Genomic DNA, 14,069 nt, shown 5'->3' on the forward strand with positions numbered 1-14,069 from the left:
ACACACGTGTGAGATTACACATACAAGTGGTTAGGTGACCTTTATCCCACAAGTATGGTAAACCCACCTCAAACTCACAAGTTTCCTCCAACATGGTTAGGTGACCTTTATCCCATACTGAGTTCCCAAGTGATTCGAGTGTTGTACAAAAGGATGATGTTCGACTTATTTTATAAAAGGGATTTTAGTTTTCTAAATTCTAGGTTGGAAAACCTTTTATGTACCTTCCATTTGTATGCATTCAAATGTATGGTATTTAGTTGAAAAACTCATTTTCAAAATTTCAATTAATAAAACCCATTTTATTATGAAATCATTAGACTTTAATAAAACCAATTTTTATTACCTAACGATTTCTAAGGAACCAATTTTATGCCAGTTGTTGATTTTAAGTAGTTAGCAAACCATATTGCAATAACACAAACAAAAGAAAATCAACCATGCAAGCATAAAACATACAACCACAAGTTCATAACCATAGCCTCCTAATATTGACTACGCTTGTTGACCGAAGACAAGTGTGTCAAAAAGGTCTTTCCTAAGGGACCAGAAATGACATAATCTTGTGTCGGTGAACTCCCACTTGATCCCACATCCAAATGCTCCAAGTGTTCACTCCCGTGTTGTGGTCTCCACTTTATTTGGGCTTCCATCCTTGCATCTTCTTTTACAAAATATGTCATAATACATTTTTCTAGTAAAAGAAATGCATCTAATCTACTTATTATTACAAACCAAATGAATGAATAAATAGATTACAACCCCAAATAAATATTACAACCATATCGAATGAACAAACAACCACTTGAATGAACAAACACATCAACACAATCATTCAACCAAATACAAGGCCATGGCTAGGTTATGAACATCTATTACACATCCAAATATGTAATAATCCAAGACCAAAAATTGGTTCCCCTTTCCCTCAAACTTTCGGCCCAAATAACAACCAAACCGAAAGTTTCGGGTTTTTGTCTAAACAACACAATCAATCATCCAAATGACTTACTTTTTCAAGATTACCACATGCATGTAAAGTATAGCCTTGAAAAACCATGGGGTAACCAAAACCCCTAAAATTTTCGGCCATATGGTAAAACCACACCATAAACCCGAAAATTTTTGGGTCGAATGAAGCATGCATCCGTGTAAGCGGCTCTTGATGCCATTGTTGAGTTTTAACAAGATTATCAAAGTGATAAAACCTTACTATTACCAAAACGCAGTGGATATGTGTTTTAAATCTTGTTAATATAAAGTGTATAAAACCAATTTTATACATGCAAAACCCAATCCCAGATCCATATACGAAATACATACTATCAAATACATGCATGTCACTATAAATCCATACATGTCAAGACTACCTTTCAAATCCAAGGAAGTATGAAATAGATGATGAAATGGTTGGCTAGAACTTCAAAAAAGAGTTCCTCAAGCTTGTATACCCTAAGCTCTTGTCAAACACCGTTGGTTTAGCTAAGATTTTGTTCAAAATCTTCTTCCTTCCCTTGGCTCCTATTTTGGCCGAAAATGTAGAGAGAAAAGAGAGGAGAAAGATTTTGTGATACTTGTGAAATTATATCATGTGAAAGGGAGAGTCTTGTGGTCTTTCAAAGCACCATCCAAAGGTCCAATGAGAATCCTTACATGTTGCCACTATCTTTTGAAATAATAATAAACTAACCCTTCCTTTCTTTTATTATTATTATTATTATTATTATTATTATTTTCAAACCTTCCATATATAACTTATATATATGTATATATTTTGTGTTATAAAAATAGTTACATTGTGTTATAAAGATAACACAATATGGGCAACATGCTAGGTAACAACATTATTCACATATTGTTACTTAACCATCTTAAATAACACTATGGAATGCTTTCTCTAAAAGTATAAATCATCCATATGATTTATTCATTTCACAAGTATGTTGTATTTAGAAACCCTTTCCAAATAACATAAGTGTCAATATTTATTTACTATGATCACATCATAAATAAACAAATATAATTGGTGTTTGTCTAGCTTGTTATTGGGTATGACCCGACTTGGATCATAACGTACTAGCCACATCAATAATAATATGTGTCTTGGGCAGACCGAGACCAACAAATTATTATTAGTACAATCAAACATGTACAATGCGGGATTCGAATGCTTACCCTTTTGATTTGATGAGAGGAATAGATTATCACCCGGATGTCTCCGTGAAAACAGTCTTGTTTAATCGAGTTGTTTAATGGAGTCAATGTTTAACTGATACTACGGAAATACATTATGACAAGAAAAAAAAGGTATAAATATTACATAGTCAAACCCCTGCAATGGTTTTGAAACTAAAGTGTAAAATTGCTACCTTTTTATTTTTTTGATAAAGCCCCATTTTTCTTTTCATATGTAAACTTATTTGATATCATTTTATTTACGTTTATCTTTATAATGGTCATCTGAAAATTGTTATCTATTTTGCTTTTATCAAAAGCGATTATAAGTATTAGGAATATTTAATCACGGCTCATATAATGTGTGATTATTAAGAACCAACTTGTAATTATTTATGGGAAAATTTTGAATAAGCCTTTACAATTAAATAAAGTTGATAGCAATTTGCGATTATTTATTTTTAATACAGTTAAGAACCATGAGTGTTTGCTAACCACAAGCAACACGTAACTTTTAAAAATATAATTTCGATATAAATAATTAGAATGTAACTGTTAAAAATATTAGTATTGGCCATGCAGCCTATATATACATGACATGCAACTTCTAAATTTTGAACGTAAAGTTTACAAATTACCAAATAGGAATATCGAAACCAATATACATATGCTTTGGCATAACCTATAGTTAAAAAGGGAATACAATTGTTTGTTTTTATTATTTCTTATTAATACGTTTTCTAATATCTTTAAATAACTTACTTGAACTCCTTTAGCTATCTATGACATACAAATATACTGATAGACAGCATTGTAGAAATTGCTAGGCATTTATATGTGAGATAGGGACTAATGGATTAATCGGAATTATAAGATTAATCGGAATGAAATTTATATGCAATATTTCAAATATACACACGTACCCCAAATTTTATATATAAATTTTCAATTTTGACCAAATAAAGTCAATCCTGTATATAACAAAACCGATGTGTGATTAATCGAGGATTTATTGACGCCTAGACGTTTACAACCTTACTGATAGGGTGCAATTTATTATCGAATTACAAATTATTGTGAAAATAAAAACAAAAACAAAAACAAAAACTTAGATTGTTTAATATTTTTTTTATAAACAGTTAATATTTTTATTACTTTGTTACATCATAAATCAACAAACGTATGTTAATATACTAAAGTAACTAAATACCATTAAATTAATTTGTTAGTGTTTACAAAACTTTTAGATTATGCATGTGTAGGTAATATAATCTTAAAATCATTTACTAACGTATACGTATATTATATAAACAAAATTTGTCCATTTTTTATTTCAACAGACGAAACATTTCAACCATTTTTATTTTAAATTTTATGAATAAAAAGATAAATAATTATTTTCACTATTATAATAAAATAAAATATTAGAAATAATAAAATATCGAAAACGAGATTAAGGATGATGACATGATTCGAAGGGCAAATTGGTAATTAAACGAGCTAAGGTGGGGGAAGGTGTTTAATATAATAATAATGTAAGAAGAATAAAATATGTAGATGGGCAAAGGTTTGGAAAGCTCTTATAACTTGTGATCACATCCGGTTAATTACCACTCAATTTCAAAACTTGTATTCATCAACAATCAATCCACTTGTTCTCTCAGGTATCTTAGATTCTTTCTTTCTTTTCCATGTTTATTCATACCTAAGGCTACCTCTAATTAACCATTACAAGACTACTAACTTAGTTGATTTGGTGTCCTTTTTGTCCTTTGATCACGCTGGGCGAGTTCATCCCCTTATCGGTTTAATCAAGTATACGGCCGTGGTTGATCGATGCTATATATATATATATATATATATATATATATATATATATATATAAAGGATTGACATGTTACTATAATTAATTAATTCTAACTGATCTTGATTAATTTGTATTGGCATAGAGTCCAATTAGACGTGAGTTTAATTCTTGCTTTATTTGTGGATTTAAGCATGCATGGTGGATTTGTGGTTATAATTAAAATCTAATATATGGTTGTAGTTGGTGCAGGGTTGTATTTAAATTTGAAGAAAAATAGTTAAAGGAAAAAGAAAAACATGGGTTACTGGAAATCGACTGTGGTGCCAAAATTCAAGAAGTTGTTCGAAAAGAACAACGCAAAAAAGGCTGCGGCCGCCGAAGCTTGCAAGACCTTCGATGGCGCTAAGGTACGTAAAAGAATTCAAAAGAACTAATTTAAATGAGTGATTTTTTTACATAGATATTAAAATGAAAAATAATAAAAATAAGTAATGATAAATATAAAACATCAACGAATCATGAAATTCAAACTAAAAACAAAAAAAAATTAATTAAAAATTTGAAGTTAAATTCGGCTAAAGACACTTAATCTTAGTTGTGCTATGAGTTAGTTATTGATTTTGTATGGCGTATTAGTTAATAGTTATAGTATCCAATATTTATTTTGAATATGAAAATTAATTATTAATTCACACGCATATGCATATATGCAGGAGGATTATAGCAAAGAGTTTGAGGAGAAGAAGACAGAACTCCAAGCTAAAGTTGTTGAAATCTATGAAGCTTCTACTGCCGAAATCAAGGCACGTAATTAATTATTAAAAGAAAAATAAAATTAGATTATTTATATTTAATATAAAGACAACGAGAGTGATAATTGATTTCAAAATTGATCTAACTGTAGGCTGTAGTGAAGGAGCGCAAGGAGGGTGCCTTGAAAAAGGTTTCTTCGGCAGTAGAAAAGTTCCTTGAGGAACTCTCCAAAATAGGTAAATATATATGTTTTACACCTAGTTTGTTTTTTTGTTCTTAAATGATTATTTGGATACGGGTCCTTGGGTTAATCAGATTTAATTAATTTAAGATGATGGGTACATTCATGTATTTTTCTTTTTTTCTAGAATTTCCGGGATCGAAACCAGCTCATGAAGCATGCATCAAGTACGGACCGGCCTATGTCGAAGGACCTATCTTTTTTGTGTTTGAAAAGGTTTCAACTTTCGTGGTCGTTGAAGAGAAGAAAGAAGAGGTGCTGCCAGCGGCCGAACCAGAAAAAGAAGCGGCTCCAGCAGAAGAAACAAGCAGCAAAGAGAAGGAAATTGTGGTGGAGGAAGAGAAGAAAGAAGAGGTGGCGGCTGTGGTACCCGAGGTTGAGAAAACAGCAGAACCCAAGGCCGAGGAAGAGCCACCAAAGGCATGCTGATTGGGCTCTACATACAAAATGATGTGTGGTATGAATGGTTCTGTAAAAATTTACGTATTGGACAAATTTGTTATTCTTTCCTTTTTTGTAATACAGTGAAAACGTTTTGTTGGGTGTATTGGTTTCAACTTTCTTGTACATTAATGTTGTATAATGTGTATGATAAAACATAAATTATTCACCGTACGTTTATATATAGTTACTGGATTCCTACTTTCTCTTAAATAGTTTTATTATGTTAGTCTTGTGTTGAAAACTATTGAATGTCTACACGATGGGTAATAACAGTAAGGGCATCTCCAATATTCGGTTTTGAAATCCCTTTGAGGAGAGAGGGCGTAATATAGATGAGAGAAAGCATGATGAAGAGAGAGGGCAGCTCTTGTGCAAGGATGCTCAATACTGAGTTATGTACGATGGAAAGAAGAGACATGCACGATGGAAAAATTGTTGTGTTTCTGAGTTTCAATTAATGAAGGAAAACATAAAAGAGGTGTTCACGAGTTTAATTAAGCGTGGATGCTATAATAGATGTTAAAATCAAACCAAAAGATAAGGACGTATAGTATCTTAAATATATATAAATGAAAACTCTCTAATTTATCTCAAGTCATCAGATTGTTTTATTTGTAAATGATGGTTTCTTATGCATTTGACCCTAATTCACGGGTATGGGTCTCACCAAACCCAGATAGCCATTAAACGGGTTATAACATCTTATTATATTAAAAATTAATCTCACCAAATATTTGATATGAAAATCCTATAAAATAGGGATATACTGAAAATTAATATCCAATTTTTTTTAAAAAAAAGATATTATTTATAATTATGAAACAATTTATAGTAAAAAATAAGCGGGTCATGGGCCTCATCAAATCCAGATATCTTTTAAACGGGTTATAACATCTCATTGATTTGTGAAACATTCATCATAAAACTCTAAGTATATTATTAATTTCCTTACAATAAATAAAATTAAAATACAAAAAAAATTATATAAATATTAGAAACGTAAAATATAAAACAAATCTTATAATCAAACACTAATTTAATTTCTCAATAAGGATTTAGTTACGTTAACGATTCTTTTTTCTTTTAAGTTTAACTTAAATAAAAATTTTCACAAAATAATATCTAAATTGTAACAAATAAATATAAACGAATAAATATAAACATTAAGTAGATAATTCATTTAACGTTTCATTAAAAATGAACATAACCCGACATAAATTAATCAAAATAGGTTTAATTAAATTATTAACTTCTTACAATAAATAAACTAAAATCTAAAATAATACATTCACAATATTAGAAATGAAAATTTTAAACAATCCCCGTAATACGGGGAATAAAAACTAGTTAAATATATTGTAGTTTTATTTTTGGTTGATAATAATGCTCCCATCCTGCATTGATTGCATTAACTTTGTCTCCACTCTCCGGTAAGCTTTTCTACTATATAATCAAGGTTATCAACTTACGAAAAAGAAAAAAAAAATAGAATAAAAACATGAGCACGAAATAGGATGTACTAATACCGGCCTCATATTTTCAAGTTTTTCTTTTGAATGGATTTTCTTCTTTTATAAACAAAACAGAATTTAGAATTGAGGTTTTTCACAATTAAAATTATCTAATAACCATCTTTTTTTTCCTGTGTTCGAACCGGTAATGATACATTAAAACTTTTTATTGTGCCCCGGACGAAGTTAAAAAGTTATATTTTATAATTCACATATTTCAGATCTCTTAAGCAATTTAAAAACTTCAATAACAATTAATGAACAACTACTTTTTTAAATACTTTTAATTTTTTATATTAATATTATTTTTAGTGTAGTTTAATCACTTATACCATGCATATTAATGATTACACTTACGAAATTAATTTTTATATGCATCTAAACTTTTTTACACATGTAAATTTGTTATGTATATACATCCTAATTTGCGTGTTAGAAATTTATCTAAAAAATGACAAATCTTCTCTAAAATGATATTAGTATATAAAAATGTTGAAAAAAAATTACTGGTTGTTATGAGTTATTAATTTTTTAGAATTCGTACAGAAACTCAACCGATATATATATATATAGTTATACATGTGTATGGGTGACTATATATGTAGTAGAATACACCTTTCTATGTCATGCTTTATACGTTATTGAAACAATGAAACCATCGATATTTTAAAGGTAAGAAATGAAGCAATGGGTGACGTGACAAGACAAACAAAAATTTGAAGATAGAGATCGGTTGGTCGAAATCTCAGGACAGTACTTGTGTTAGTAACTTAGATTTAAGGTAACATGAGAGAGTATGTTTAAACATAAATTAAGGTATCAACTCTATTACTCTACTTTATTTATTATTTGTCAGCTAACTATAACAATAGATTTCACTCAATATATAGATGCTTTAGCTTACGATCAAGATTAGTAAGTGTTTAGAATCTTGATACGCTAATTAAGTTAGTTGTTATTGTTAGTTGAGATCGATAAAGACCACAACTTTAAAATGATTGTTGGTGTTGAGTTGAGTTGTTGGTTGACTATTGTTTTGGAGCGTGACGTATTTTAAACGATATAGGCCGGTGACCATTCAATTTTGAATGGTTTGAATTACATATTTTTTGTTACTAGATTTAAACCCTCACCCATGAAAAGTCTTAAGTCTAATCTAACACTTTAATACCACTAGAGACCATACACCCTTGGGTAACCAACAGAATGTTCTATTACAAATGAAGATATTACAATGAAGATGGCTGCGTTGAACTTTGACACAGCTGAGTCGGCGATTAATCAAGAACTGATCTTGAATATGCAGAATACAAAACAAGTATTGTTTCTTTTCAATTGTTGTTGTATGCATTGCAAGGAACAGAGGACACAAGTCCAATTTGGTTGAGCTGCACTATTTCAAATTGCACAAACAATGAATTTTCTTTTGTTTTTGACAAACAAAAACCTTCGACACTTTTTATTAAGAAAAGACCAACTCAAAAACTTAATAAACCTATATGAACCAAGGGTTTATATAACACCCTTGATTCGTATCCTACTCGTATTCAAAATACACAATTTGAACCCAACTCAAATAGGATTTAGGATAAGACTAACTTAATTAAAATAAGACTAGCTTATTAATAAATAATAAACGAATTATTATTTAAAATCTTCTCCAAGCCATCCCATGAGATTTACCGAACCGCCCTTAAATATGATCTCGTTTAACAGGCTGGTAGATAGAAGCAATGTTGTTGATAAACAAGCTGAAACCAAGCTTGCAAGGTTAGGAAGGGCATTGCTTCAAGCATGCCAGTTAGGGATGAGCATTTGGTACTTGGTACCGGTACCGAAATCGGTACCGATTTGGTACCGTCGGTACCGAATCGATACCAAAGTTTTGAGTTTCGGGACCGGTACGGTACTGGTATTTCCCGAATTTTTACCTTCAATACCGGTACCGGTACCAAGATTTGGCGATTTTCGGGATTGGTATTTTCGGTACCGGTACCGAGCTCATCCCAAATGCCAGTTGAGGTATGTTGCAAACTATGTACAATTGTACACCTGATTATCTTGCAAATGTTAGGCATTATCATGCATAACCTTAAATCATTATATAACATTTGAAAAGACCAATATACAATATTGATAAAATAAGCTTAGAAATGAAGAGAAATGAATTATGCTATAAACTGAAACTTGATGCCCACTTAGTGTGAAGTTCAAACCTTAAAACAGTTATGCTTTGGTAAGCAATTTTTAATTGATGATTTAACTTTAAACTTAGAGAATTTAGATGTGAAATTGTTAAACTTCTGACAAACTTGAAAATGGAATTTATATTAAATCAACAGCTACCGAGTGTTTAGGTAAACAACGACCAAAAACCAAACTTAAGGATGGTATTGGTTATATATACCACTTCTGCCGCAACCCCCAACCCAATTGGTGTTTATTAAATTATTTTGTAGCGGAAAACATCATCAGGACCGAGGTTAGAAAAATATCCTTTAATCAGAGTCAAGCACCTTTATTTTTATTCATAAAACTGGGCTCCAATCCCCTAATGTACAATATATTTACATATATAGGGCTAAAACCCTGTATTTGACAAAGCGTATTAAAACATATTTCAAAAGCTTGTGAGAACATGAAACATTCATTTGAAAATCACCGGAAACATGGTTGAAAATATTTGATCAGCGGAAATACTGGTGAGAACATTTATTTGAAAACAAACACATTTACAATACAACATTAAGGCAACGTTACACTTGATTGTCTTACAACTGCCCATGGGTACTGTGGTCATATCACTATTGGCCCTATACTCTCCAGATAGTGACGATCAAGTATAGAATAAAAGTAATGTGCACAAAACCCCCCACAGACTTGGTGGCTAGTTCTACTTTAATAACAACAAGAAAGTTAATCCTTGTACATCTAAAGAAAGTACTCTTGTGGGTGTGGATGATGAAGATTAAAGAAAGTACTCTGTTGAGAGTTCGAACCTTTCTATTAGCACTAGAAGTTTTGTTTGTGATATGAGAACACTGCCAAAAGTGACAAGTGGCTAAGAAAGCTAGGTGAAGTTTCTATCGGGTCGCAAAATGGGTTTGAGGAGGAAAATGTTTTTGTGCCTCAAGGAGTTGGATAAACGTGAAGATCTGTTGAATGAAACAATGGGGAGTGATTGTTGGACTTAATAGCTGTGTTCACGTGTTAAATGGGTTAGATGCAAGTCTTAGCGTGCAAGCAAATGTGGGCCAATAAGTGGTTAGGGGCAGTTTAGTCATTGCCTTTTTTTTAGTTATTAGATTTGTATTAGTTATTTAATTATTTAGTTTTCTTTTTATCATGAATGAGTCATGATAAGTGTGGTTATTTGTTTGGTTTAAATAATGATAGGCGATTGAGTCTTTTAGTTGGATTGTAATTTGATGTATTATTTAAAAGGTCCGTGGGTCATAGTTTTATAATTAATTTCGTGTATTCTATTTGTTCTAACAAAATATTCGATCTTTCTAATCTAAGGTTTCTGCGACTCCCCCCCCCCCCTGTTGATATTCCTTATTTCCTTGCTGAATTCGATCATTAAAAGTCATTAGTATTTATCCTTATATTATGGATAGACACACTTCCTAGGTAAAATTCCGTGGGGGGTTCTGATAATGCACATGGATTTTACTATGATCGCTTATGGAATTTACGGACTGTTTCAATGTAGTTAATTAGTGACCAATTTCACAACGATATTATCATACCCTAATTTGTCGCTAAAATTTTTGCATAGTGTTTAAATTAAGTGTTTTTCTGTTATTCCTATTTACAATTATATCTAAAGCCACATATTACCAATTGCATGCTACTATACTATACTAGTAGTAACACATGGACCTTAACTAGACACATTATTTATCACATGCCAATGTTGGCCCAACTTTCCAAAGAATAAACTGGAAGAGGGCTAAGTCAATGAAATGATTTGGCCTGCAACACCAATCTGCAAGGTGCTTATATTTTCTAACTATCGACGAATAAATTTTAATAATAACAAAAAACATTATTACAAGCTCAAAAGTTAGACAGCCTAGTTTCACGTTAAAACCGCACCAGTCTTCTTCCCATGACCACAAAGATCCGTCCACGGCCCAATCTAATCTTGATTCAAAGATAGCTAAAGTTTTAATTGTTAGACCATGGTTTATCAATATATATTTTATAAATTCCAAAATTTTTATTACAACACGCTTATTTTTATCAACTTTAATATTTTTAACGGTTTCGTCTATGGTTGTTGTGACGTATCGACATGAAATTTTTTAATAGTTTCGGTTTTTTTATATAGCGTTTATTATCAATGATCCTGCCAATGCAAGGGTTTGCTATTTTTATATAAAGTTTATCATCGCCCATTCGCCCCCTTCAAAGCTTGGGTTTGTGGCAAATTTTTAACATTAGCTTTTTTATTATTTTTTCACGGTTTTATGCCCTCTTCAATGTGTAGGTTCACAATATCGTTTTGTTTTTAGTTTTTTTTCACGGTTTTATGCACCCGCCAAGCATGAGTCTCAATCATAGTTTTCATTAATATAATCTATTGTGTATTTATACAAACTTTAAGAAATAGCCAACCAGGATGTTTTTAAATTGCATGTTGGTTTTAATGTATAGGTTTTTTATTTACCAAAGGTTATAAAAAAGTAATAAATATTTATTTGATTTCCATCATAATTAGCAATGGATTAAAACTTAAAAGTGTCAAGCAAGTTAACTTTGTCGCTATTTTGTCTGAGATGTGAAATACAAAATCCAAAAACAAAGTTGTGTCACTATACTTGATTAATGACACATAAAATTTGTTGTGCTTTAGTCATTTAGCAGCATATTCATTTTTCTTTTCATTAATTAACATGACCTCATTACATTGTATGTAATTAACAGTTAATTACATACGCAACTTCAAATCTATCAAACACACAAAAGATTAATTAGTGCATGTGAAATGTATTGGCTGTTTTGCTTGTGCAAGCATTTGCACCACCTCTCCTCATGGTGGATCTCTCAACATTGTGTTCTTGTACACACAACATCGCCACGAAGAATGCTTGCTTCACTTCATCGATTGGAACTTTTTTAAGACGCTCGTCCAAGATCTTCGCTACTCCTTCTTTCGACCCGTTTGTTTCCATTTTAGACCACCGAACAATATCTAATCCGTCTTCTCCAAAGTCCCCAACTGGCTTTTTCCCAGTTATCAGCTCCAACAGTACTACCCCGTAACTATAAACGTCACTTTTCTCATCAATCTTTAATGTGTACGCATATTCTGTCACCACCAAATCCATTATTAAAATTTAGTACTTTAACCGATATAAAATACAAGTTAAAAAGATAAACGAGTCTTTGTTTTTGGGTGCGTAAAGCGGATATAAAGTTCGACTCTTTTTAATTTGCTAAAAAAATGTTTTTTCGTAAGATTCTAACCCATGGAATAATATTAATTACACACAATTTTAGTATACTATTCTCTAGAAAACAGACAATCACACATATTAACTTAAAGTAAGTTTTACTGGAAAAATGAACCCGGAAAATTAAAAAATATATATATTGAAGTTAAACCTTAAAACTTGAGGACCATGGGTTTCAAAAAAAAATTCTGCAAGTCTCAATTATTAATGAAGCTTCATCTTTATAGAGAGAAGAGAAAGTGAGGCTTTGGATCCCAATCTTGATACTTTCCACATGCATGTTACTATTGGGAGCTAGTAAATAAAAAAGGCATTTACACGTCTATAATAAATTACCTTTAACTTGCACGTTTTATTCTAATATGACTGTTAATTTAGACTAAGTAGTAATTAACAAGTACGTACCTGGAGCAATGTAGCCATATGATCCTGCAATAGCAGACATGCACTCCGATGCACCTCCATCTTGCAAGAACTTTGCCAGCCCGAAATCCGCTACATGTGCTTCGAAATCCAAACTTAGTAAGATGTTGTTCGACTTAACGTCGCGGTGAATAATAAGAGGTGAGCAATCATGATGCAAGTAACAAAGACCCTTTGCAGCCTCTATAGCTATTTTAAGCCTTGTATCCCATTTAAGAACACAACCACCTTTCTTCCCATGAAGCAACTCACCTAAACTACCATTCGGCATGTACTCGTAAACCAGCAAATTCGTCTCCTTATTCGAACAAAGCGCGATTAATCGCACTATATACCGATGCCTGATCCTTCCTAATGTTTGTATCTCTGCGGACAAACCACTATCGTGTGAACCACCGTTATTATTTGCTTTACTTGTTCCGAGTTTCTTGATTGCTACTTGCTCTCCATTCGGCATTGTTCCGCCATAAACAATCCCCGCGCCACCTTGCCCAATTATGTTATTATCCTTCAAGCATTCCAAGATATCATGGCTATTAAATTCTAGCTTTTGAAACGCGGTAAGCTTCCATTTTGATTTATTATGTGTTGATCGCATCTTTTGAGTCTTGATAACTGCTAATACCACAAATGCAAGCGAACACACCAAAAGGACCTAACGCGAAAACGAATTTGTATCGGGCAGGAACCTTTGCTGTTTTGGTATCAAGTTGTTGGTCTGTTTGTGGAGGCAATGTGGAAGACGATTCGTTGCATGGGCGGTTAATAAACAAACCGCAAAGATTAGGGTTTCCCTGGAATGAACTGGACTTGAATAACGAATACTGACTGGTTTCTGGTATGGAACCAGATAAGCTATTATAAGAGAAATCCGCAGATGTAAGGCTCTTCATTGAAGCGAATTCTGTCGGTAGAGTATGAGTCAAGTGGTTCCATGACACATTGAGGTAATTCAGTATGTGAAGTTGTGATATTTGTGAAGGAATTGCGCCAGTGAACTCGTTGCGGCTGAGATCCAAGTAGGTTAGTGAAGAACAATGAGAGATCTCAGGCGGGATTCCACCCGAAAAGTTGTTTCTACTCAAATCCAGCTTTAGCACACTCTTTAAAACCTCCTATCTCAGGTGGAACTACTCCGGAGAACCTGTTACCATCCAGTAAAAAGAATCTTGAGTCCGGAAAAGTTCCCAATGGACGCTAGAAGAGAACCCGAAAACCGATTGTTGGAAAGATTCATCTGAGCTAGAAACTTG

The 14,069-nt window shown here is 32.1% G+C and overlaps 1 protein-coding gene and 1 pseudogene across 2 annotated transcripts; one reads left to right on the top strand and one right to left on the bottom strand.

Annotated features, from left to right (window-relative positions):
* Positions 1 to 4,229: 4,229 nt before the first annotated feature.
* LOC143589392 (plasma membrane-associated cation-binding protein 1-like) lies at positions 4,230 to 5,405 on the top strand. The gene is made up of 4 exons (XM_077070162.1): positions 4,230 to 4,389; positions 4,696 to 4,785; positions 4,887 to 4,971; positions 5,104 to 5,405. Exons 1-4 carry the CDS (start codon positions 4,279 to 4,281, stop codon positions 5,403 to 5,405), a joined length of 588 nt encoding a protein of 195 aa, XP_076926277.1. The 5' UTR covers positions 4,230 to 4,278.
* A 6,501-nt stretch (positions 5,406 to 11,906) lies between these two features.
* On the bottom strand, positions 11,907 to 14,053 carry LOC143589385 (leucine-rich repeat receptor-like serine/threonine-protein kinase BAM3; annotated as a pseudogene). The gene is made up of 2 exons (XR_013145276.1): positions 12,799 to 14,053; positions 11,907 to 12,248 (listed from the first exon to the last, which is right to left on the bottom strand). The product of XR_013145276.1 is annotated as a leucine-rich repeat receptor-like serine/threonine-protein kinase BAM3 (transcript).
* Positions 14,054 to 14,069: the final 16 nt, after the last annotated feature.

The sequence above is a fragment of the Bidens hawaiensis genome, unplaced genomic scaffold (assembly GCF_021521415.1).
Source record: "Bidens hawaiensis isolate Kalapana, Puna unplaced genomic scaffold, B.hawaiensis_p1.1 tig00037449_1, whole genome shotgun sequence".
In the NCBI taxonomy this organism is placed as follows: domain Eukaryota; kingdom Viridiplantae; phylum Streptophyta; class Magnoliopsida; order Asterales; family Asteraceae; genus Bidens; species Bidens hawaiensis.